The 27,219-nt window shown below is 36.6% G+C and overlaps 1 protein-coding gene across 2 annotated transcripts in view; it reads right to left on the minus strand.

The window, feature by feature from the left end:
• LOC149828943 (outer envelope protein 80, chloroplastic-like) overlaps nt 1–26,793 on the minus strand; it is an 83,683-nt gene extending 56,890 nt beyond the window's left edge. For both annotated transcript variants that reach the window (XR_016434093.1, XM_090017011.1), the window contains exons 1-10: nt 26,200–26,793; nt 25,413–25,506; nt 25,193–25,275; nt 24,996–25,093; nt 24,836–24,905; nt 22,209–22,302; nt 2,285–2,366; nt 2,183–2,218; nt 1,678–1,831; nt 1,444–1,584 (exon numbers count right to left, since the gene is read on the minus strand). Coding sequence is in view for 1 of the 2 variants with exons in the window: in XM_090017011.1 (XP_089873137.1) it covers nt 1,444–1,584; nt 1,678–1,831; nt 2,183–2,218; nt 2,285–2,366; nt 22,209–22,302; nt 24,836–24,905; nt 24,996–25,093; nt 25,193–25,275; nt 25,413–25,506; nt 26,200–26,748 (1,401 nt within the window). In the remaining variant the exon portion in view is untranslated. The remainder of the gene's footprint in view (nt 1–1,443; nt 1,585–1,677; nt 1,832–2,182; nt 2,219–2,284; nt 2,367–22,208; nt 22,303–24,835; nt 24,906–24,995; nt 25,094–25,192; nt 25,276–25,412; nt 25,507–26,199) is intronic.
• Between the last annotated feature and the right edge of the window lie 426 nt (nt 26,794–27,219).

Raw genomic sequence — 27,219 nt, forward strand, 5'->3', positions numbered from 1 at the left:
GAAAGGTTTAATTTCGATAAGGTTTTCAAAATCACAAGTCGAAATTTTGGGGTATTACATTCCAATAGCTAGTCCAAGTCAACTATAGTTGACTTAAAGTATATAATATATAAATAAATATATATATATATATTATATACTAGTATATATATACGTACATATGCATATATATAAACATATATGCATATGTATATACATACATACACATATAAACAATATATAATATGTATACATATATATATGTATATACATATACAATATTATATATATACAAAAAGATATATATATATATATACACAACAACAAATGGCATTATGTCTTTACAAGGAAAAACTTTATGGGGTTTGGGAGGAGTTGGGAATTGCAGGAAAGGAAGGACTCCAAACTGAAAGAGTTACAAACATTTTCTCCCAAAAAGATAATGCGTAAACAGTCAACAAGCAAAAAAGCGAATCCCCCCTAAAAATGCTAAATTCTTCACCATCACCTTTGCTTCAACCAGAGTTGTCAGTGAGGGAAGCGGGAGCGGGAAGTGAGGCACTTTCAAAATTTTAGGAAGCGGAAAGCACGGGACGACTTAGAAGTGAACCAGGAATTGTCTCGTAAGCGACCTAGGAAGTGAACCAAAAGCGACCTAGGAAGCGAGGGAGAAGTGAAAAAAGAGAAAAACGAAAGAAAATAAAAATACAAAAAAATGAAAAAAAAAGGGAAGTGAGCTTCCCCTAAATGGGAAGTGTGCTTCCCTTCAATTTTTTTGGTGCTTCCCAGCACGTTTCGCACTTCTGAAACACGCTTTGGGGAAGCGTGCCTCCCCATGCCCTATGGCACTTCCGATAACCCTGGCTTCAACTAAAGCTTCACAAACATTTCCTCTCTAAGAGAGGCTGCAAAAGCCCCCATTTTCAACCCGTTAACAAACGCAAATTCCCCCTAAAATGTCAACCTTTGCTCAACACCCTACTCCCAAATAGTGGTCGGCAAGAAATTTTGACCAAAAACCTTCCAATTTCAATAACCTACAATAACCATCGCCCAGCCTTGAGAGAAATATAAGTGGAGACATGAATGGCCAGCGTGACTCAGGTTTCCTTAAATAGAACTAAGGTAGAAAAAAGGACTTGACAAGCTGATTCTAAATGAGGCCTTATGGTCATGATATATAGACATGCATAAGAGAGAGAGAGAGAGACCTAGCTGAAGTTTTAAAGTCCTTTATACTGAATTCATCTCAGTGATAAACACAAGAAAAGAGAATCTCCACCCAAAATAAGACAAGTATCTTATATCTTACCATACAAACAAAATGATGCACCAGAAGCACCTTTGGGTTTTGTAAGATGGAACAGTACAGCCCACCAATATTTGAACGAAAATGTCCAATTGACTGTCTGGAAGACAAGGCAAAATTTCATGTCTTCTAAGTAACGTGCTTGATGATATTACCTGAAAAATAAGCCCTGCAGTCCCACTCCATTTTGGTCTGTAAGGCCTACCAAATTCGATGCCAGCAGTTACTCGACCAATTGTTATTCCACCATGATCAGATTGGTTCCCATGAATGAGGGTCCCTGGCGTCCTCGAGTTCTGCATTGAAAATCAGAAATAAATCACGTTAAGAGAGCATAAATGCATGTTTTCACCAATGCATGTAACATATCACAAACATTTTCACAGCACCTGGATCATGATTGATCTCGACGTTCTCTTGTCATCTCCTTCAATCCATGGGTCTGTGTAATTTATACGGAATATAGAATCGATCTGTCCTCTCTCCAATGATATGTTAAGTTTCTGATTGCATCCAAATAAATTTCTGTGGGAATATGCAAAGCTGCAATCAACATGAGACTGGAAATTAGTACACGAAATAAGGTACAAATTATCAAATGAGATGTCCTTTTATGTTTGAAAAACAAAAGGCATCAAATAACCATTCACAACTTTTGTCAAATATAACACATGCATCAAATCCCAATAACTCTTTGGACATGATCAGAAAGACAACTCAAAGAAACTTTGACAAGCATCATCTCTTAAGTTGTTGCATCACATAAAGATGCTCAACATATGCTGCCCTATGTCCCAGTTTCAAAAGCTTCATGAGTAAAAATAGCCAGCAGAAGGAAAAAGCATAAACAACAAGACAGGATTAAGACTCGCAAGTTGGAAAACAGGACTTTACCTCCCAATTAATCCTGAAAGGGGGCCACTTGTTATCCTGTATATAGAAGAAAGTTAGCAAATGAAAAATCATGTGCAGTACAGCATTTAAACAGTAACTCACCCGCTTGAAATTCCACCACCAGCAGAGAAACCTCCACTGACTCGCTCAACAACATTCATCGTCAGATCGACCTTACCAGTATCTGAACAATACAACTGTCACTCTAGTGGATGGAAGTAAGAAAAACAAACCTTAAGATTTATACGAAACAATAATGCCAAAAAAAAAGGGAATTGAAAAGGTTATCTAGACAAAAATAGTTGCAGCATTTTGATGATCTTTTCAGAGTTCTCAAGCAAGTCTTTACAAGCAGTAAAGTTTTCAAAAAACAAATAAATGAAGCCCAAGATCGACAAAGGGAATGAATAGGAAAAGTATTCCAACTATAATTTACTAATCTTTTGTCAAAATCAAACCAAGGTCATTTGTAAAAGTCAAACCATGGTCATAATTGTCCAGGAATTGTAGGGAAACACTTATTGTAAGTCTTGTAAAAGTCAAACTAAGGTCATTTGCAAAAGTCAAATGACGGTTATAATTGTCCAGGAATCGTAGGAGATGGCTATTGTAGGTCTTTTATAAAAGTGAAACCAAGGTCATTTGTAAAAGTCAAACCAAGGTTATAATTAGGTGGGTCAATGGATCGGGTATGACCCCATCCCGACCTGTACCGGATCCTACAGGCTCAAGGTTTGGTTAGAAAGAAGTATGAGATTTCGTATGGGTGTATGTGTGGTTCAGCTTGCACAGGAAAGTAGAGAGAGAGAGGAGGAGATGCACAATTGGCTGGGGCGGCACGCACAGGCTCGACCTCCAAACCCTAAGCTTTATAAAAAGAAACAGATATACAATGAGCCTTTTAATATCAGAGATATTACAAGAATGTCATTAATGAAACTGTATTGAGCAAGTGTTTCATTTAACATGCGTATGGATCTGGATCCAGATCCATACGCAAACTATATTTTAACACCCTCCCTCAAGTTGTACGTGATTTTGGAGCATGTACAACTTGCTCGTCAATAGCCAAAATTGACGTCTTGTTAACCCCTTGGTAAACAGGTCTGCCACTTGATCTTCTGTTCGAACATGACGTAGTTCTATCTCCTTCATCTCGACTTTCTGCCGTATAAAATGTTGATCAATCTCAATGTGCTTCGTTCTGCTATGCTGGATAGGATTACATGCAATGTTTATTGCGCTTTGATTGTCACATAGAAGAAATGATCGAATAATTGTCTCCCCAAGATCACTCAATAAGTGTCTAATCCATGTAGCTTCTGCCGTGTCTGCAGACATCGATCTGTATTCAGCCTTTGTACTCGATCGTGCCACTGCCTTTTGTTTTCTGCTGCTCCAGGACACTAAATTGTGTCCAATATATACACAATATCCAGAGACAGATCGTCTCTCATCTGGATCCCCTGCCCAATCTGTGTCTGTATAAGTGATGAGTTCATGTCCTCTATGCATATTATCGTTCTTGCGATAAACAAGTCTGTCTCCTATAGTTCCTTTTAAATAGCGTAGAATGCGCTTCACAGCTTCCATATGACCCTCCGTTGGAGCATGCAAACTGGGATACCTGATTGACAGCATAAACTATATCAGGTATGGTAAAGGTCAAGTACTGTAACATCTCCACGAGACTTCTATACGTTGTAGGGTTGACACAAAGATGACCATCTTCAGAGCTCAGCCTTTGATGTAATACACTAGGAGTGCTGACTGGTTTGCAATTCGTCATCCCGGCTCTTTCCAAAAGGTCAAGAGTGTATTTTTGTTGCATGAGTGTCATTGTGTCTTGTTGTCTGTCAACTTCCACACCAAGAAAGTACCTCAACTCCCCTAAATCTTTCAACTTGAAAGTTTTCATTAAAAACTGCTTCACGTCTTGCACATGATTATCTGAGCTCCCAGTGATCACAATGTCATCAACATATATAAGAAGTGTTAAAATGTAAAACTGTACACATATGAATATATAATAATATTATATTATATATATATATATATAAATACATTTTTCATTTCTTTCTTTTCTGTAATTTTTTTCCTTTATTTTTATTTTTTGTCTTTATGTCATCTAGTTCAGTTTGAACTAGAATGACTGTTGCTAGTCAAGTCATGTCCAGACTTGACTAGCAATAGAGCTATTGGACTGACACAGTCCAACAGCTCTAAATAGAGCTGTTGGATTGTGTCCAACAGCTCTATTGAGTCCTCTTTCAGCTGTGTATATAAAGGGGTGCAGCCCCTCTTGTATTTTATTTCAATGCTTCTTAAGCAATTGGTTTTTCATATCAATAAAGAATACATTTTTATTTTTATTTTGTTTCCAGTTATACCCTTTTTAAGGGTTATGCTTTAGTGTCATTCTTGACACTTGCCCTTGTTAATCTAAGCTCATGTTTTGAAGATCCCCATTTCATTTCATGGTATCAGAGCCGCAGAAGTACTAAATCTTGAGGAAAAGTTGTCTCGGTTTCCGTGCCCGTTTGCAAAAGTGTTCGCCACTTGAAGAGAAGTGTTTTATCACTTCATTAGAGAAGATTTCACATCTTGTTGTATTGTTTTTTTCCTTCTTTCTTTTTCATTTTCCTTCTTATTTCTCTTCTATCCCTATTCTTTCTCTCCTTGTAATCGATGGATGACAATGATAAAGTCACCATCATGCCTATGAAACTAAACGATACGAACTATGTAACATGAGCTTCAATCATGAAGCACCATATATGGGGAAAAGGCTTATGGGGGATTGTAGATGGTTCCGATTCAGAACCTAAGCTATCTCTTACTAAAAAGGAGGGAGATAAAGAGGTCCCTCTATCGAAAGAAGAGAAAATCAAGGCTATTGCCTCATACGAGAAGAAATGGAAAGAATGGAGAATATCTCATGCGAAGATAATGTCATAGCTTATCAATAGCGTTGACATTAAAAAATGCTCAAGTCTTGCCAAATTTGATCATGCCGATAAAGCATGGGAATACCTTAAGAATATGTATTCCCTTAAAGATATTGCACACGTGTGCAACCTCCAAGAAAAAGTTCGAATGATGACACAAGGAGACAAAACTATTCGTGAATATTACAATGGGTTGTCTGAACTTTGGGAAGAACTTTCCCTTTTAGAACCAAAGTGGCATTGTGCCGAAGACATCGAGCTTCGTCAGAAACAACTCGATGCTGAACATTTTTACCAGTTTATCACTAGATTAAGGCCGGAATTCAAAACCACTAAATCGGCCCTACTTCACCGGGGAAAAATTCCTTCTATTGTTAAAACTATTGAAGAGTTAACAATGGAAGAAAATCGTCTCCGGAAAGGTTCTTTAAAAATTGAAGATGATTTCGTTTTAGCCGTGTCTAGACCAGGGAATCATGTTCGATCATATAGGCTTCCTCACTTTAACCGACAAAATGGTGACTATGATAAGAAGAAAGTTATTTGTCATCACTGTCATGAACCGGGACACTACAGGCCACACTGTCCCAAACTTAAGGAGCTGAGAGAAAAAAGAGCTGTAATTGCTGGATCGGAGCCTAAAGATCAGGATGCACCAGTTTCCCTGGCCCAACTAATGGAGATTCTTCAGCCTCTCATCAAAGGTGCCTCTTCCTCATCTGAAGCTTCAACCGGCACAGCAGCCTCATCTTTTTCTGATCTAGGTAAAATTTCTTGGCTTCTTGACTCTGGTGCATCTTTTCATATGACCCCAAATAATCAAAGTCTATCCAAATGTGTTAAAAATAAAACAAGTGTGTCAAAGGTCTTTACTGCTGATGGGACTTCTCTTGAAATAGAAGGAATAGGAAATTTTGAAAAAAATTATAAAAAAAAAAAATTATTCCAGAAATTAGACATGTTCCCAAATTAAATTTAAATCTTTTATTTGTATCTCAAATTTCTGATTATGGGTGTAATATTTCATTTTTTTCTCATGGTTATTGGGTACAGGATCGCCAGTCAGGCAAGCTGATTGGGGAAGGCCATAGAGAAGGAGGACTCTATTACATGGATTTTTTGAAAATGCCGAAGAAAGCTTTTTGTTATAATATTCAAAAAATAGAGTTGGAACTGTGGCATAAGAGACTTGGTCACCCACATATAGCCAAAATCCAACATTTTCCAAATCTAGGGAAATTTTGTAACTCTGAATCATTTGATTGTGAAGATTGTATTCTCGGCAAAATGAAAAGATTATCATTTCAGAACAGAACCTTTTTCTCTTCAAAACCACTTGAATTAATACACTCGGGTGTTTGGGGTCCTGCACCAGTAATTTCTAAAGGAGGATTTGTTTACTATGTTATTTTTGTCAATGATTTCTCCCGACATACGTGGATGTACTTTCTCAAACATAAGTCTGAAGTATTTTCATACTTTCAAACTTTTCATAATATGGTTAAAAACAAGTTTCAAAATGATATTACTATTTTTCGCACAGATTCAGGGGAAGAGTTTTTATCCACAGATTTTCAAAATTATCTTAAATTGCATGGCATCACACATCAAAGATCTTGTCCTTATACACCTCAACAAAATGGACTGGCAGAACGAAAACATCGCCATATTATAGAAACCACTAGGACTTTATTAATAGCAAATCAAGTCCCAAAAGACTTTTGGGCAGAAGCTGCCTTAACTGCCACCTATCTCATTAATAGGATGCCATCTTCTTCGTTACAAAATATCACTCTCATTGAAAAACTTATGAACATTTCTCCAGACTACTCTAGACTAAGAATATTTGGGTGCAAATGTTTCATATTTACTGACAAAAATGATAAACTTTCCCCTCGTGCGATTCCCTGTGCCTTTTTAGGATATGCTGAAAACCAGAAAGGTTATAGATGTTTTGACTTCAAAAATAATAAACTATATGTGTCTAGAAATGTTTCCTTTCTTGAAAAGGAGAGCTTCTTTGATTTTAGAAAATTAAAAGACGTCACTGAGTACTCCTTTTTGCTAGATCTAATATCAACATCTGATGAATATGACCTTGATTGTAACTTTGATGATGATCAAAGAATTATTGATCTTAATGTTGAAAATGAAGCAGTTCATAGAGATACTAGTATTCAATATTCCAGGTGACAAGAGTTTAATCCTCCATGTGCACTTGAAAAATATTCTAACATTCCAATTAGACAATCATCCCGAATCTCGAGGCCTCCAGGAAAGTTTGTATCATACGAGTCTTTCTCACCCACATATAGGGCAGTTATTGTATTAATTCACTCATATGAAGAACCATCCACATATTTTCAAGCAAAAAATGATATCAAATGGATAGAAACCATGAAAGCTGAATTAGATGCACTTGAAAAGGCTTCTACATGGAATATTCAAGATCTTCCTTCAAGGAAGAAAACTATAAGATGTCGATGGGTTTATAAAATTAAAACCAAGAGTGATGGTACTCTTGAAAGATATAAAGCCCGTTTAGTAGCCAAAGGTTATGCCCAAGAATATGGGATTGATTATGAAGAAACCTTTGCTCCGGTGGCTCGTATGACTACTGTCTGAACCTTAATTGCCTTAGCTTCTATCAAAAAATGGTCTATTTTTCAAATGGATGTCAAAAATGCTTTTTTAAATAGAAAGCTAGTTGAAGAAGTATACATGGAACCCCCTCCTGGTCTAAGTATTCCTAAGGGTAAAGTCCTTCGCTTAGAAAAAGCTTTTTATGGACTTAAACAAGCACCAAAAGCTTGGTATGATAGGTTTAGTCGTGTTATGATTGATATTGGTTTTCAATTCTGTTTAACTGACACTGCTTTGTTTATTAAAAATTCTGATGCAGGGATCATTGTGCTTCTTCTCTATGTGGATGATATGATCATCACCAGAAGCGATAAACAGGGAGTTAAAACAATCAAAACACTTCTTAAATCTCATTTTGAAATGACTGATTTGGGCTTGTTGAGATATTTTTTAGGCATTAAAGTTGCTTATTCTCCTAGAGGATATTTATTATCTCAAACTAAATTTGCTTTTGATATTGTTTTCAGGTCTGGTATTACTGATGATAAGAAAATTGACACTCCAGAAGTTGTTAATGTTAAAATGAAGATTGATGATGGAGAACTTCTTGCAGACCCTACTCCGTACAGACAGCTTGTCGGGGCACTTTCCTATCTATCCATTACCAGACCAGATATAGCACATGTTGTTCATACAGCAAGTCAATTTCAACATGCTCCTACTTCTGTTCATATGGGAGCAGTCATGCGTATTATCAGATACATCAAGTCCTCTCTTTCACGAGGACTTTTCTTATCTTTCTCTTCTCTTGATTTAATTGCATATACTGATGCTGATTGGGGAGGTGATCCCAATAACAGACACTCAACCACTGGCTTTTGTGTCTTTTTAGGGGAATCATTGATCTCGTGGAGGTGTAAAAAGCAGCAGAAGGTATCTCTCTCATCCACCGAAGCTGAATACAGAGCCATGGCAACCACGACCATAGAAGTAGTTTGGCTCCGACGACTGCTTGCTGACATGGGAGCTGAAGCAACAAAGGCTTCACAAATGTGTTGTGACAACAAAAAAACGATCTACGTTGCCAGTAACAGAACATTCCACGAACGCACCAAACACATCGAAATGGATTGTCACTACGTCAGAGAGGAATATCTACACGGGATAATTGATCTGCCATATGTCACTTCAGAATATCAGTTAGCAGACTTCTTTACAAAGCCTCTCGCTGCTCCCCGATTTCACTTTCTCTTAGACAAACTTTCGCTCATTGTACCGTAAGTTTGAGGGGGAGTGTTAAAATGTAAAACTGTACACATATGTATATATAATAATATTATATTATTATTATATATAAATACATTTTTCATTTCTTTCTTTTCTGTAATTTTTTTCCTTTATTTTTATTTTTTGTCTTTATGTCATCTAGTTCAGTTTGAACTAGAATGACTGTTGCTAGTCAAGTCTTGACTAGCAATAGAGTTGTTGGACTGTGTCCAACAGCTCTATTGAGTCCTCTTTCAGCTGTGTATATAAAGGGGTGCAGCCCCTCTTGTATTTTATTCCAATGCTTCTTAAGCAATTGGTTTTTCATATCAATAAAGAATACATTTTTATTTTTATTTTGTTTCCAGTTATACCCTTTTTAAGGGTTATGCTTTAGTGTCATTCTTGACACTTGCCCTTGTTAATCTAAGCTCGTGTTTCGAAGATCCCAATTTCATTTCAAGAAGAAGTATAACAATGTCTGTCTTTTGGTAAATAAAGAGTGAGTGATCCAGAGAGCATCTTCTAAAACCATAACTTTGAATTTGCATAGAGAAACTTTCAAATCAAGAACGGGACGCCTGTTTCAACCCATACAGAGATTTCTTTAGTTTGCACACCCAGGCGGTAGGATCATTCTCGGCATAACCAGGAGGTTGCTCCATATACACTTCTTCCTTTAAAGTTCCATGCAAAAATGCATTTTTAACATCCATCTGGGTAAGGCTCCATCCTCGATCGACTCTTAGGGATATGATGACACGAATAGTACCCATTTTGACTACCGGACTAAAAGTTTCATCGTAGTCTTCACCATATTGTTATGTGAATCCTCGAGCAACAAGTCGCGCCTTATATCTGTCAATACTTTCTTCAGGCTTATACTTTGTTTTATAAACCCATTTTGAGCCAACTACATTCTTTCCTTCTGGCCGAGGAACTATTTCCCAAGTCTGGCATTCATGAAGATCTTCCATTTCTTCATTCATAGCTTCAGTCCAATGACGGGATTGAAGAGCTTGATTAAAACAAGTGGGTTCATCCTGTTTTGTGAGCTGAGACATAAACAACTGAAAATCAAGGGAAAAGGTCTCATAACTCACCCATCGTTGAATAGGATGCTTAATGCGTGACGGCCTTTGAGTCGGATCATTGGCGATGCTTTCCACATTCCTTGGCTCTGTATTTTTGTCCTGTCTAGTGTATATTTGTCCAGAGAAGCATTCTATTGGGGGTGGCTCAACTGGAGATAATTCAACATGCATTTGTGAGTCATTCAACTCCCTACTCAAGCCGAAGGAAGGACAATTTGTCTGACATGTTTCTCCTGTATTAGCAAAAAGATTTGCACTCATCCATGGATCATATACCTCTAATTCTCGAGATGGCAACGCTGCAGAGTCATTGACCTGAAAATTTCGTTCGTCAAAAACAACATTTATGGAGGTCCTAATATGTTTTGTAGTAGGGTCATAGCATCGATAACCTTTGTATTCATCTGCATACCCAACAAATCTGCACTTGACAGCCTTGTCTTGAAACTTATTTCGCAGAGATGAATCAATATGTACATAACATACACAACCAAAAACATGCAGCTCATCGTAAGAGGGATGTTGCCTAAATAAAATATAATAGGGAGATTTCCGATCCAAAAGTGTCATAGGAAGACGATTTATGATATGAACAGATGTGTGAAAAACTTCTGTCCAGAGACTAACGGGTACATTGCTATCATGTAACATGCTCATCGCGCTCTCGACAATATGTTTGTGTTTCCTCTCCGCAACCCCATTTTGTTGAGGAGTATGAGGGCAAGAAACATGTCGACTTATTCCTTTATCCCGAAGAAAGGCAATAAATTCGTTCGATGAATACTCTCCTCCACCATCACATTGTAAATGCACAATATCACAAGCAAACTTTGTTTTGACCATCGAATGGAATTCCCGAAATATTTGAAAAACTTCATGCTTGTGTTTTAAGAAATATATCCAAGTATAACGGAAATAAGAATCAATAAAGACAACATAGTAACGACTGCCAGAAAGAGAAGGAATAGGTGCGGGTCCCCAAACATCGGAACAAATAATCTCAAATGGCTTTGAAGCTCTTTTATTTATAATATGAAAAGGAAGAACATGGCTTTTACAGAGTTCGCATGAAGAACATTTATTATTATTATCAAAAAATGAGCATAAACTAGACTCTGGAAGGAGACCATCATATACAAGATTTTCAACGAAACCCCGACTACAATGTCCCAAACGACTATACCAAATATCTGGCTTATTACAATGAGATGAATTAAAAACTTCCAATTAAGGGAAAAACAAAGACTCTGAAGGCGAAGACACTGAAGAATGCTTGGACGACTTCAACTGGAGGACTGGGACTGAAGGCAAAGACACTGAAGGAATCTCCTTGAAGATGTACATGTTTTATTGTCGCTCCCCTTTAGCGAACGTCTCCTTCGTTCGTAGATCCTTAACATAAACAGAAGAGGGAGTAAATTCGACGGAAGAATTCATATCGTCAACAAGTTCAGCTACAGAAACAATGTTCTTTTTAATATTAGGAGCAAGAAGGACATTGGACAAGTGAAGTGAGGACTTTGACATAGGGATATGTGCACTGCCAGTATGACTAATGGAGTGATAAGTTTCATCTCCCGTAACTATACTACATTTTTTAAAATAAGGCAATAAGTGAGATAACTTACCCGCATTACCTGTAACATGTGTGGCGGCACCTGAATCAACATACCATTCGCCTTGTTCATTTTGCTTGATTGTCATATGTGACAATGCTGATAACAAAAGTTGTTGCACATCTGTGGATGGCACTTTCGTGTCCACAGTAGTAGCTGATTTATTCTCAATTTTGTTTATCTTTCCTCTATTATGTAGATTGAACCAACAATCAGCTTTCACATGTCCTCTTTTGTTACATAAGAAACAAGTGGGCACTCTCCTCTGATTCCCTGTATTAAAAGCCCCTGAAATATTAGGTGTAGGCAAGATACCACGTCCTCCCTGCCCAAAACGTCTGCGGCCTCTGCCTCCTTGATGCCCTCCATTCTCTTGTCCAAAACCTACAAAAGTGTCTATGGCCAAAACTGAATGAGGACGAGTTCATTCATTTCCTTCTACCCTTTGTTTCATAATCATCTCATGCTGGAGAAGTTTCGCTTGAAGGTCGTCAAAAGTGGGCAAGTGAGGAAGGCATGATAAAGTTGTGGTAAACATGTCAAAATCAAGACCCAATCCATTGAGAAGTTGTTGAACCTTATCTTTATCTGCAATAGCACTTCCAATAACCGCCAATTGATCAGTAATACTCTTCAAGCGGCCTATGTATTCCATGACTGTCATGGAGCCTTTCTTCAAACTTTGAAATTCATTTTTTAAGTACATAACTCGGGCTTCTGATATCTGAGAGTATGTCTGAGACAACTTATTCCACAGATCCGCCGCAGTGCAATCATCTGAAAGAGTAACCAACACTTCTTGAGAGAGTGTTGACGTAATATAAGCAACCAAAGACTGATCCCGTTTCCTCCAAGTTGTATACTCTGGATTCTTAATAGAAATGGTAATTGTGTCACCCTTCTCATCCTTGGTTTCCTGCAAAATAAGTCGTTGTGGTATAGGAACTAAAACATCCAGATGTTCATCGAGATCCTGTCTCCGTATAAAATGAAGGATTTGCCTCTTCCAAGTCAAAAAATTAGAATGAGTAAGTTTTTCTGTAACGAGCTAACTCAAGAAATTTGCAGAGGGACCGGATGACGAGGAGTAATCCATATCAATGGGACAATGAATAAGCAAACAAAACGAATGGAAAGAAACAAACAGGTTTGAGATCACTTAATCAATCAGGAGAACTTCAACAAGGCATGTACCTGTGCTACCAATATCTTGAAATAATCCTTTTTTTTTTGCAGATTCAGAATCAAGATTGTAAACTGTTATAATTTGCCTATAGGCGTTGCACAGGGAACACTAAAATAGCAATAAAGGAAAGGAAAAATTTCTGGAATCAAAGAGATTGTTTGCAATTAAAGAGGAGACTACGATAAAAAAATGAATAAAAATGATGACTACAATAAAAAATGAATCAAACATGCTGCAATCAGAGAGGAGAACACTTATAAATGATGACTGCAATGTGGCTGCAGTCGTTGATGTTGAGGAAAGAGTGACAGACGTTAAGAGTGGATGAATCAAGAGACGATGACTGACAGTCGTTGATGTGGCTGACAATCGTTGATGAACGAGAATCAAAAAAAAAAATGAGTAGCAGACGAACCTGTTTAGTTCTGGGACTGTCGTTGATGCACGATGGGATTGGTATCACGTTAAGAATCTGGACAGATGATGAACGAGAACTAGCAGAAAAGAACGAGTTGCATAGAAGGGTTCGGAGAGGAGAATAAAAAGGGGGAAAGACGAGTTGCTTACAAGGGTTCGGAGAGGAGAATAAAAAGGGGGGAAGACGAGCCAAAACCTGTTTCTTCAGATCTCGTTGAACACGCCTCTAATAGGATTCCCCAACCCCAAGCTCTGATACCATATGAGATTTCGTATGGGTGTATGTGTGGTTCAGCTTGCACAGGAAAGTAGAGAGAGAGAGGAGGAGATGCACAATTGGCTGAGGCGGCACGCACAGACTCGACCTCCAAACCCTAAGCTTTATAAAAAGAAACAGATATACAATGAGTCTTTTAATATCAGAGATATTACAAGAATGCCATGAATGAAATTGTATTGAGCATGTGTTTCATTTAACATGCGTATGGATCTGGATCCAGATGCATACGCAAACTATATTTTAACAAGAAGGATGTCTGATTAACTATCCAGGTCGGACCCATGAGGTCTGGTTATTAAATAGGTAGGGTATGGTTTATGAAATTTTATACCAAACCTGGGTCCGACTCGAGTTTCGACTAAGATCCATAATTTTTCAATGTAAAAAACTTAAAAAAATATTATTTTATCGAGTATGGACTGGGTCTGGTTTATGTAATTCTTATTGGATCTGAGTATGGTTTTTCTTATAAAAAATCCGGTTGGATCTGAATCTGATACCCGCATCACTTAGTCGAATCTGGGTTTGGACCCAAACATTTTAGCAAGGGGTCCGACCCATTGACACCCCTAGTTATAATTGTCCAGGAATTAAAGGAGATGACTATTGTAAGTCTTTTGTAAAAGACAAATCAAGGTCATAATTGTCCAAGAATTATAGGAGACGGATATTATGTCTTTTGTAAAAGTCAAATTAAGGTCATTTATAAAAGTAAAATCAAGGTCATAGTTGTCAAGGTATTGTAGACTTGTAGTAGATAACCATAAAGGGAAAATATAATAATAATAATTATTATTATTATTAACAATTATATTTTAATGGCAATAAACATGAAAATTTTTACACAACCGATTGGCCAAATAATGTGTTGACAACTCAAGTAGTTGTGTGTCAACATAAAGAGTAGACACACCAAGTAGCTAAGTGTCAACTAATGAAGGGTAGACACATCTAATAGATATGTGTCACACCAAGTAGCTAAGTGTCAACTAATGAAGGGTAGACACATCTAATAGATATGTGTCAACATAACGGCCAAGTAGCTGGGTGTCAACATGAATGTAATGCAAATTAACAAGTTGACACCTCTATCAGTTGGGTGTCAACTTAAATGTGAAATCAAAATAATATGTAGACACCTCAAGCAGTTGGGTGTCATTGTACATTTGTTACATGAATGAAAAGTTGACACATGGCTGATTTGGTCGCAATACCTTAGTGAACTTGGAGATTTATAAATAGGAGAGAGTTGGGACCCCCCTTCCCATCTTCTAGGCGTCCTTCTAGAGGCTGACCCATAGGGAGAGACCTACTTCATGTAAGTTACAATTTACTACTTGTAACTAGAGTTATATTTTGATTATAAGTTATTAACTATGCCTCATAATTAGAGTTAATCTCCTTAAGCTGCTATTTACAACTTTTAATTAGAATTATATTTTGATTAAGTTATAATTAGAGGTGTTCTTCGTATTGTAAGTGATTAGTTTTAACTTGGAATTAAAAACTTATATTTTGATTAAATTTTATTAGTTACAGTTTATAACTTAAGTAGTTCATTTGTGTAAAGTATTAATTGAAACTTATAATTGGAGTTATCTTTCTTATTTTAAGAAACTAGAAATGTAAACTCAAGTTGTTCATTTGTGTAAAGTATTAATTGAAATTTATAATTGGAGTTATCTTTCTTGTTTTAAGAAACTAGATACAATTCTATGCTTAGAGCTAATTTGCTTATTGCTACATGTATCTGTTACAAGATTTTTTTTATTGAAAGCTATTGAATAACATATATGTCATCCATGGTTTCCAAATACCTAGTTATTTTAGAGGATTGTTAATCTAAAAAATTTAGAATACGTATCTTTGAAAGTATATGTGAATGTCTAAAATAGCTTTCATTTATAAAGTATTTGTGAATTTAAGAAGGTATGTTCACCTACTGTATTGTAATTGTATTAAACTGCTGGCTGGTTAAATTCTCCCTCTACAACCATCCTGAGGAAGACTTGTGTTGGGTATTACATGTTTAAATGGCCCAAAGACTTATCATGACAGATCTACTAACTCAGTGGACTGGTCTTGGGTTTGATAGATCCTTTGATTTAGTTAATGAGATTAAATATTGTCGTTGAAAATATTGGGCTCGTGCCTTGACTCCTCTCAGGAGTTGAATCATTATAAGTGAACCCCTCACCCGTTAGTATTGTTAGCCCAATGAGATTGGCATTAAATGTTTATTGGCTCATCAATAGTAACAAAGGGATTTTATCCTACCCTTGACACTCTGGTTGGAGTGAATTGGACGATTTTAGGACAATAAAATTTTAAAGTATTGTTTATACCAATTATTATTGTTTTGAAATTGAATTAATAGTTTAACCATTTCTTTTGCAAACTACACAATTTATATTTTGAAAGTGACCAAGATTTCACAGGCTAACTATAAGTTTAAAGAGTTTTGGCATGTGGACCATGTTTTGAAACAAGTATTCTAAGAGAACTATGTTTTTAAATGTCAATTGTAAAGTAACTCAACTTTTGAAAGTATCTTTCAAAAGCAGCCTGATTTTTAAGGTTTTTTTTTTCAAGTTTAGTTGTCAAAGGCGTTAGGCCGAGCCTAGGTAGTGAGCCCCTAAAAAGACTAGGCGAGGCCTAGGTGGACGATGTGGTACCTCAAATAAAAAAAATTAAAAAACTTACAAAATATGTAAACAAACTACTAAATATACAACATAAAATCAATCAACAATAAGCAATAGACAAATAGTAAAGCAATTATATTACATAAAAATAGTCAAATAGATAACTCATTGGCTTATAGATTATATATGCATTAAGTACACAGATATGTATATATATAATTATATATAATATTGTAAATTTATAATATGTTAATATATATAATTATACACAATTACACAGAAAACATATATATGTATGTGCAACTGCGCATCAGACTGAGAGACTATCTCGACTAGGCCGCCTAGGCTCTGACTTTGACAACTAAGCGGAGGGGTGAAAGAAGGAGGAAGAAAAAATAAATAAGGTAAAAAAGAAAAACAAAAGAAGAAAACTAGAGAATAAAAAAAGAAAGTTTTTGGGGCGGGAAGAAGAAAAAAAATTAAAAAAACATGACAACTATGTCTCTGTGGCTTAGGCATGGACAGCCTAGGTAAAAAAACAGGGCTTTATCGCCTAGACCCAAAAGCCTAGGCGGTGGCCCTAGGCCTAGCCAGCCTAGGTGGCCTAGACAGAGCCTAGGTGCAGCTTTTGACAACTAAGTTTCCAAGTGAACGAAATTTCAAAAATGACTTTACAAAATGGTTATTTCCAAAAACGGTCCTAAAACTCTAATGAATGAGTTGTAATTAGTAATTTATTGGGTGGTGGTGGCTCATTACATAGTTACTATATTTTTTTTCAAAGTAAAACTGGCTGATAGCAGTTGTGGAGCTTTTAGAGGATAGTCGTGATTGACATAGATGAGGACATTGGCAAAAGGAGCAAAGATTTTTGGGTCATTTGTCTGTTAGCTTTATGTATTGAATGGCCTTGCAATCGTCTTAGAACTGTATTTTACCTTGTATGAGAGATTATATAAAAGTTGAGTTAATAAAAAGAGTTGTACAAATGCTTTGTAAATGTTCTTATTCTTGCTTTTGTAGCTCTATTGGGTTTCTATAAGCCCGAAGATAGTAATGAACAGCCTAGTAGTCACACCTTGAGACAGATCATTTGTTAGTTTTCGGGGTGTGACACCAACTGTTTCAAATTGAAAAATACTCACATGAAACAAGACAAGTTTAAGAAATCATGTTATATTGGTAGAGAGCACAGATGATCGATGATCTATATTTGTAATGATCATACAGTCATACCTGAGTTAACCCAGTGACTCAAGCAGCCAACATTTCATTTTCTAATAGAAAAATTAAAAAGATATAGAGAATAAGAAACCATAAGGAAAGTTTAAAAACAAACTGAAGGGAAAAAAAGGAACACAAAGGTTTATAGATATACCATGGAAACAAGAAGGCATATCCCACATATTTACACATGAATAAGGATTTTCTTGTGAAAGTTAACCGAATTTCATCTTTATTTTCTTAATGATTACACAACTAGGAACTCTATTATTAGACTTTTAGCATGGTTGGCCAGAGAAAGTTAACTTTCAAAAGGTCTCAAAGTTACTGCAAATGCTACTTGGCAAAAATTATCAGCAAGAAAGGTTTTCCATTGCATTGTTGCTTACATTGCAATTTTTATGGAAAGAGGAAAACACCTAGGTCTTCAATGGCACCTGGCTACCTCTCCATACCATAGTCACAAATATCGGTATCGGCTATATCTTGGTGAGGTATAATATCGAGATATTATAGGTTTTCCAATAAATCTCAAGAAAATCTTGGAATTTCAAAAATAAAACAAAAAAAAATGAAAAAAAAAATAAGAATAAATAGATGTAAAGCAAAGGAGCCATGAGTCCAAGTCTGAGCCATCTTCATCATTTGATCATCTCCGTGCATCATCTTAATCTTCACTTTCATAGACCGTTCCACCTTCTATATCTACTTCCTCAAAATTTATCTTATCAATATCAATTGCACTTGCATTGAACTTTTCTATCTCTTGAACCGTGTTCTTCATGAGTGTGTTCATGCATACAAATATCAAATCACTCAGTCTCGTGGGTAAAAGCTGGTTTCTCTTCCAATTCTGCTCACAAGCTGAGGCACTGCATGGTTGTCCCAATATTTTCATTGCTAAGTTTTATAACTTAGAAAAACATCCACCAAACATTTCCCACCATAGCCCTGAAAAGGATAAAAACTTAAAAAGTTAAAAAGCTGAAATATTTTGTTTGTTAATTCCATGTCCTTACATTAATATTTTATAAATGAAATTGTACATAAAAACAATGAGAGAAAAACTTACTTGGATGTGCTAAATAGATGAGATCCATAGCCAACCCTTCTTTGAACAATTCAGAATCCCTGGCATGACACTTCATCAACTATAATGCCATCTCTTTTTGTTCTTCTTTGGGAACCATTCTATTAGTAACAATGTCAAGTCCTTTCCTAACTTCTCTATCCAAATTGACCTTCTTATCTCAAAAGGAGGATTCAAATAAGTTGTTGCTGCATGTAAAGGGTTGTGCACAAGCTTGTTTCACCTCTTGTCAATGATATCCCAATATACCTTATAATTGTTGATTTCATCATTAAGAACTCTCTTGATAGCTTCTTTTGCTTGATCTAGTGCTTCATACAAATAGCCAATCGTAGCTCCTTCTCCATCTGTCATTCTTAAAACTCTAACCAATGGCTCTACAGCCATAATGATGTCCTTCCCATTTTTCCAAAAATCTTTCCCTTGAATTGTGTATGTCACTTCTCTCTCTTTACCCTCCTTGGTAACGTCTAACTTTCTCCATTAAGATGAGGCGGCCATAAACCTAAGGCTTTCTCTTCTTGTCTCAAGACTGATTGCAAGTATATAAAATGAGAAGCAAATCTCATGATACCAGGCCTTTCCAATTTTCTTCCCTTAGTATGGATCCTCATTGTGTCTAAAACAAGTTGTTTGTTGTAGATGAACTTTACAATCATCCTAGCATCAGCCATAGTGCCAGATACATGGGCATCAAATCAATCCCATGTGCAGCACATGATGTTTTGAATATGTTGAAAAACATATATTCGATAATAAGCCATGCTTTTTTTTAGTTGCTCCCATTATTAGTCACAATTTAGACAGCATTTTGAGGGCCAATCTCTTTTATAGTAGGAATTAGAAATTCAACAATAAAAAATGCATCTTTGATTTTCCCTTTGGCAACATCCGACTTCATGAAAATTGTACCACTTGGAGAACTGACCAGTAAGTTTATGTAAGACCTATTTTTAATGGTATCCTTCCAAATATCTGACATAATAGTGCAGTAGTAGACCAAGAAGATTTAACATTCTCTACATATTTGGAAACTTTTTGTTTTGCCTCATCCAACATTTTTGTTCTTACAGTCTCGCTACTTGGTGCCACATAACCAGGGCCATGATTACCAATTGTAATAAGCAAATTTTTGAACTCTAGAGATCTTAACAAATTAAAAGGCAGATTGTTCATAACAAGAACATAAAAAGGAAGACTATCAATATGTTCATTTTCTTGTTTTTTCCACATTTCAGTCATTGTTTTTTGAATACCCCCTAATGGATTAGAAAAAAAAAGGCTTACTAGAAATCATACCCAGTAATAAATTGCTCCCTTGTCCACTTGTTGCATCTATGTAAGACGTTATCTTACTCCTCTTGGCTGGTTTCTCCACCTCTTGACATAATGAAATTGCCATATTTTTTACCAACTCTGGAACTCCTTTACATGTTTTCACATCTTTTTTACTAAACCCAGCCAAATGGTACTCAAACCGAGTGGTTCCTCTTGAAATTTCTATTTTGCAATAGTTACATAACACGTTTCCACCTCCTAGGTTTTCTCTATGCTGCCAAAAATCATCTTTTTCTCTAGGCATTTTTTCCTCCTCCTTTCTTTTTTCCCTTCTTCTTGTTTTTCCTTCCCTTCCCTTCATTTCTTCTTTCCCTTCCTCTTTCTTTCCTTCCTTCTTTCTTTTCTTCCTTCCCTTCTTCTCTTCCTTTCTTACTTCGCAGGGCAGCCACTGACAGCCCCCCTTCCTCTTTTCTTCTTTCCCTTCCTCTTTCTTTACTTCTTTCTTCCCATGTCGCAGGGCAGCCATCGACAACCCCCTGCCTCTTTTCTTCTTTCCCTTCCTCTTTCTTTCCTTCTTTTTTTCCTTCCCTTCATCTTTCTTTTCTTCCTTCCTTCCTTCCTTCCATCTTTTCTTCCTTCCCTTCTCTTCTTCTCTTCCTTCCTTCCTTCTTTCTTGCCCTGTCGCAGGGCAGCCACCAACAACCCCCCTTCCGCTTTTCTTCTTTCCCTTCCTCTTTCTTTCCTTCTTCCTCTGTCGCAAGCCAGCTACCGACAGCCCCCCTTCCTCTTTTCTTCTTTCCCTTCTGGTTTCTTTCCTTAGTTTCTTTCTTCCCTTCCTCTTTCTTTCTTTCCTTCTTTTCTTCCTTCCTTTTTTTCTTCCTTCCCTTCATATTTTTCTTCTTTCTTTCCCTATCGCAGCCATGAGTATCGAGTATCGAGGGTCAAGGTCAAAAGTTAAAAGACTTAAAGTTAAAACCCTAAAGAAAAAAGTTATAAAATTGATACCAAAAGTAACCGGTTAAAAATCCATAACGACATATATATCCTTTTTTTCAAAAATCCTAAAATACCTCTACACTAACAGTTTTGAAAAAGTAACAGCTGATTGGGTTGTGATTGTGATATTATAGTGATATATATAAATTGCCGATATTTTGAAAATAATGCGATATGTTACCTTTAATATCGTTTTTCCATTTTACAGCTTTAATATCGCGATATTTTCAAAATTATTTGTGATATTTGTGACTATGCTCTATACACATACATAAGAAGGTCAGCAATTTAGCAAATCCCAAACCAATTGCCATGGATCAATCTTGGATTAGACTGTTGCAGGAAGTGGAATCTCCCCTTGTAGTTAGACCCACATTGTTGGATATTTGCACTTGCTTGCTAGCTTTGTATCCTCAAGCTAACTCCTTTTCATCTCTCATCTCCAATAATTCCTTTCTATAGAGATTTTCATATATGTCTTGCTTGCTAACTTTGTGTGTGTGTGTGAGAGAGAGAGAGGGTGTGTGTGTGTGTGTGGGTGTGTGTGTGAGAGAGAGAGAGGGAGTGTTTGTTTGTGTGTGTGTGTGTGTGTTATACAGCTTCCACTGGATGTTGATAAGTTCGCCAAAAAATATTTTACTTTATGGCTCTGTTTGGAACCCACTGATTGGGACAGGAATTAAGGATTTGGGGTAAAGTTGGGTCAGACTCCTCCACTAGTGGTTATCTAGCAAAAAAGGTGGTGAGGAGGTAGTTTATGGTTTTGCACCCTTGCCTATGCACCCAAGCAGAATTTGCAATTACCTCCTCTAGAAGGAATTGCAGGCCTTTCATTTCTCTCCATACCCGGATGTTGAGAAGTGTAATATGTGTTTTACTATTCTGTGTATTGCCCCCATTTTATGTACATATCATTATTTATAGGGGGCATTATTGTATTTTACCTTAGTTGTAGAGTCAACCATTTTTGTCTTGTAGTGCCCTACAGGGATCGATCTCTCTATACTGTTGTAACCATTCATTTTAGTGAATCAATGAAGCTTTCTTCTAGTGGTTTCTCTCTTAATCTTCTTGCTTGTGCCTCTCACTTTGCCTTATTAACTCCCTCTAACACCTAGCTACCCACAAATCCTAATAATTGTTGTAATCATAGCTTGATGAATGTTTAACTATGATAGCAAACTTTTGTTAGCGAAGAATCAAGTGATACTTAGTAGTCACACTTTAGAAATGTAAGAAGAATCAACTTTTGTTATTTACTTTGTTTCAAATGTAGTCTGGGCAAGCTACTAAACGTCATAAACTTGTCAAGGAATTAGCAGCTCAAAATTACAAAAGGAAAGAGTCTGAAATAAAAACTTCAAAAGGCAACTTCTAGTTGACAAGGCAGAACTGTACACTACCTCCTGCTGGTTGAGGAATAATGCTAACATCTTCCATGATTCCCATTGTTAACACAGTTTCTACATCCCTTTTTCCTTGTTGCATGCTGTACACCTACATAAAAGTAGTTTATCATTTCATGTAAACTAACAAGAAATCAAGTTAAGGACAACAATTACTCATGGAAAGAAAACAGAGTAACCTTTTTCCCATCAGCCTAAGATGCCCATATAGTGACAAGCCAAGAACATCTTGAACTTTCACAGTCCATGGGAAAAAGGTTGAAACAGAGCCATTTATAGGATGTGTTTGTGCCTCTCTCTTGAGTCTTAATTGTAAGAACTGGAATATATGGTCATGTGCTACCAAAGCAAATACTTAGTGCAATATAGTTACAAAACCATAAACCAACAAACAGGTAAGCAAACATACATGCATATATATGGATATATATTGATATAATTGATTGTACCTATAATCTAGTTGGAACCTCATGATATAAGCTGCTTTTACTCAATCTAACCTCATAGATTGAGGACAACAATTACTTATGGAAAGAAAACAGAGTAACATTTTGCCTATCGGCCTAAGATGACCATATAGTGACAAGCCAAGAACACCTTGAATTGTCACAGTCCATGAGCAAAGGGTTGAAACAGAGCCATTTATAGGATGTGTTTGTGCCTCTCTCTTGAGTCTTAATTTTTAAAAAAGGAAAAAGTACTGGAATATATGGGCATGTGCTACCAAAGCAAATACTTAGTGCAATATAGTTACCAAACCATAAACCAATACGCAAGCAAGCATACATGCATATATATGGAAATATATTGATATAATTTATTTTACCTATAATCTAGTTGGAACCTCATGATATAAGTTGTTTTTACTCAATCTAACCTCATAGATTGTTGAGTATGTTTTTTATTAAGGGGGAATTGACCCTTGGGTCGTGTTTTTTCAATGAAAAAACATGTTTTTTCAGTCAGGAAAATTTAGTGTATTTATGGCTGTCGATTTTTGCATCACCGGAAAAGCGAATACACATATCAGATTCCAGTGATCTAAAAGCCAGTTCCTGCTAAGGAGCATCTAGTTGACATCTATGAGGTTAGATTAAAAAAAAAAGTGTGAAGTCACTTGTAGGTAGAATCAATTGTAGCAAATACTAACCCTGTGTGTGTGTGGAGAAAAATACAGCATGTTGTATCAATGGATAACTCTGAGAAGACTTCATTCTTACACATCAGATTGGTAAGAATGTTCTTTTATAATTCTTATTTGGAGTTATTCTCCATCAGTTACTCAGGTGTAATTGAATGCATATAAGAAAGTGTGCTGATATATAAAATTAATTCATTGCAAAGTCAGAAGAGCAATCGAGCTGCAAAAATAAAGGATTTCTAAACTACAACCAAACATGAACGCGTTGGATGGAAAAACTTGGGGTATCTGCCGCTATATACATTCTCAGGGTTTAGCGTCAGACACAAAAAACTATAGAAATAAGACTCAAGAGATGGATGACATGCAGGTTGTGTAAAGAGTCTTACACACAATCAAGTCTACAAACAACTTGACAAAACATACATTCACCCAATATGGTAAACCAAAATAGCATACAAAATGCTCCACGGCACAAACATAAGAATAGTGCATAAATGCACTTGAATCTGAATATGTAAGAGGTAAAACCCTCTACCTTTGTATATATAATTACAATGGGCAGCATGCCCTTATTTATAGAGAGGTTACATGAGAGGAGCTATTAAAATAGCTGTTGGGATAGCTGTTGGGCTACTCCCAACAGCTCTAATTAGAGCCGTTGGGAGTAGCCCAACAGCTCTATTCAAACAGTCAACATTTTGACTGTTTGACAGAACCTGACAAAAAGGCTGTTGGCTGTTTTGACAGTCCAACAGCTCTAGTCAATTATGACTGTTTGACAAAAAGACAAAAAAAATAAGAAAGAAATAAAATTACAAAAATAAATAAATAAAAAAGTATTACAAGAATATAAGTATATACTTTAAATATATAGTTATATACATATATATATACATATACATACTCTTGTATTACGAAAAGTATGTGTATATATATATATATATATATATTCAAGTATATATATATATTCAAGTATATACATATATATGTCATTTTCTAACAGGTTGGATATTGCTAAGATGAGACAATACTAGTGATGCCTAACAAGGATGATGATAAAAGTATATGCACATTTTATGCTTTAATTTCAAGTCAAGGATTAAAACTAAGAATAACACAAAATAGAGATTAGATACAATTAGAAGGACGAGTATATCGATATCAGATGAGAGAAGATTAATTAGAGATACTAACCTACAATAAAATGCATAATTATCTAAATGTTGTCTCTGAAATTACAATAGTAAGAGTAATTTTTTATATATTTTACTTTTTTCATTTTATTTAATCCTACAACATTTTGCTCATATTTTTCTAAGAGAAATTATTTTGACGAAGCCTCACAAGATATCCCCTGGCTGATAAATTCATGAGAATGATATATGCGATAAAAGTTCATTATTAACATCCACAGAACACTCCAGCAACCAGATTTGAAAAAAAAAATTGAGCATAACTTTATACATCCATAATAATGGACCTGTCCTTTTTTGGTCGTTAGTTGTTGAAGTATCGTTTCAGGCTTTGTTTTTCCAGTAATTGGCTCCCCGCTAATCTTGCAAAGAAAAATAATTTGATATTGGTAACACAATTTGAATGATAAATATCTTGAAAATGTCAAGAAAAGTTAAGACTATTACGTCTTTCTATCAAGGAAACGGATGGTGATGTTATTGACTTCAGCCTCTGAAACTTTTAGTTTAAGGATTCCACCTGAAAGCATCTGAATATCTGATACCTACAACACCAAACACGCATCATTTGCAAAGAACTCAATCTTTAACTTCAAAAAAAAGCTGATCGCAATTGAACTTCACATGAAGGAACAAGCACAAACCATTCCAAACAGGCCACGCTCCATATACCATCCATTAATTGAATTTATGACTTCATCCAAGTGTCTAACATTGACAACTTTTCCTGCACAACTTGATAACACAGATTAACTTAATTCAAAAGCTATGAAATTTAAAACATGGTAACATGGTCACAGAAACTGGAGAAAATTTCTTCCATTTGGAAATATATGTTAAACAAAACCCATCCAAAGAACATACCATATCCATCACCGAACGCATCTTCCAAAAATTTGGCAGGAAGAACATTTGCCCCCTCACATATCAGGCCTTGAAACTCTTGATTTGGTTCTACCTTGAATCACCAAAGAAGTTAATACTGACAAAAGGGGAAGCAAAAATATGTTTTTTGACAAAATACAAACTAAGAATACCAACTTCAAAATAAATAGAACCAATGAAACAAAATCACATTGCACAGATAGAACTAGAAAATAATTAAACAAACTTTTATTCACTGTGCGTTAAGAATCGCAAGGCAAAACACAGAAAAAGCCAAGTAACTCTGCATCTAAATCTTAGCTAAAAAAACACAAATGTAGACCAAAAAGGATCAGCAAGCCCGCACCAAAAAAAAGTCCAAAATATGAAGAACGGTCAACTTGAAAAATGGCAAGAATAGTGATTTTATCCAAGGTATACCAAACAAAAAAGAAAAGAAAAAGAGAAATCCCAACAAGCTCGTTCAAAATATTTCTTTCCTCTGCACCCAACGATCCATTCAGGAAGAGAACGGTAATGCACGCAATGCCAATGTAACCCCTTGTAAGAATAGCTCGAATTCCCGGGGGGAAGCAACAAACCAACGAAAAATGAAAAGATTGAACAAATTACTTAATCCAAACAAATCGACTAAATTCAACTCCAAAGTCCCCAATAAAGCAACAACGATAAAACGGACAAAATTGATAAGAATTAACAGACCAACCCACCAACATTAAAACAGGGGAAATTGGCTAAATTGATCGAAATTAAGAGATAATTAAACCTGAAAAATCAACCGAATTCCATCGCGGGTGTCGACTGCAACCGGCATGCACGACGTAAAGAACCCACTGTCGATCACCCGGAGCACGTCCTGGTGAACCTCCTTGACGGTGAGCGCCGAGTTCGGCCTGCACGCCTTGAGCGCCGCCGCCACCGCAGCCTCCATCTCCTTGCTCTCCAACTCCTCCCCGTCCTTGTTCCGGACCAGCACCTCGCTTATCAAAACCCTCTCCTCGTCCTCCTTCGGGTGTCGGCCAGGCCGGACAATGGGGCCAGCGGCTTCCCTCTCCGGTGCATTTCCGGCAGGTTTCTTCTCCTCCGGCCTCGAAAACCCCAAGGAAGACGAGCAGAGGAGACTGTTTCCGCCGGAAAACGGGAAGCTCCGGCGGGGGATGAGGGCTTTTAGGGTTTCTAGGGTTTTGGAGAGGCTGAAGGAGAATCGGTGGTGGCGGTGGGTAATCGGAAGAGAGGGGACGGGGATCTTTACCCAAGACGATACGAACCGGAAGGGATCAAGCCGGTTCAGGCGAGGGATCTCGTTTTCCGGCATCTTTCTCTAGGGTTTCCGCCGGAATCCGGTGGCGGGGATTCTTTGCATGGACGGAAAACTGATGAACGGTGCTCGCCATTACTGGTAAAATTGGGTCCATGAGGGCTTCGAATCATGATCTGGATCCGGTTACTTTTTGGTCTAGACTCGACCCGATAAGAGTGGTGGGATCCACAGCCCAGTCCGGAGTGCTCTAGGGGTTAAGTGCACAGTCATGGTTGACCCGGTTTAGACCTGAAATTTTATCTGTAGGTCCGAATATAAGTCCGGATCTGAACTAGATAGAATGAAATGAAATTGATTCTGGATCCGAATTTTTATACACCAATAGTGGATCAGATTTTTCAAAAAAAAAAAAAAAAGGTTGAAACAGGGGTTTTACTATAAATGGATCGGATTGAACCAAACATTAATCCAATAAAATATTGTCCGTCTCCTCATCCGAATCTATAGAAAATCAGATCAAACAAG

Source organism: Nuphar pumila, chromosome 9 (assembly GCF_984573655.1).
Source record: "Nuphar pumila chromosome 9, dmNupPumi1.hap1.1, whole genome shotgun sequence".
In the NCBI taxonomy this organism is placed as follows: domain Eukaryota; kingdom Viridiplantae; phylum Streptophyta; class Magnoliopsida; order Nymphaeales; family Nymphaeaceae; genus Nuphar; species Nuphar pumila.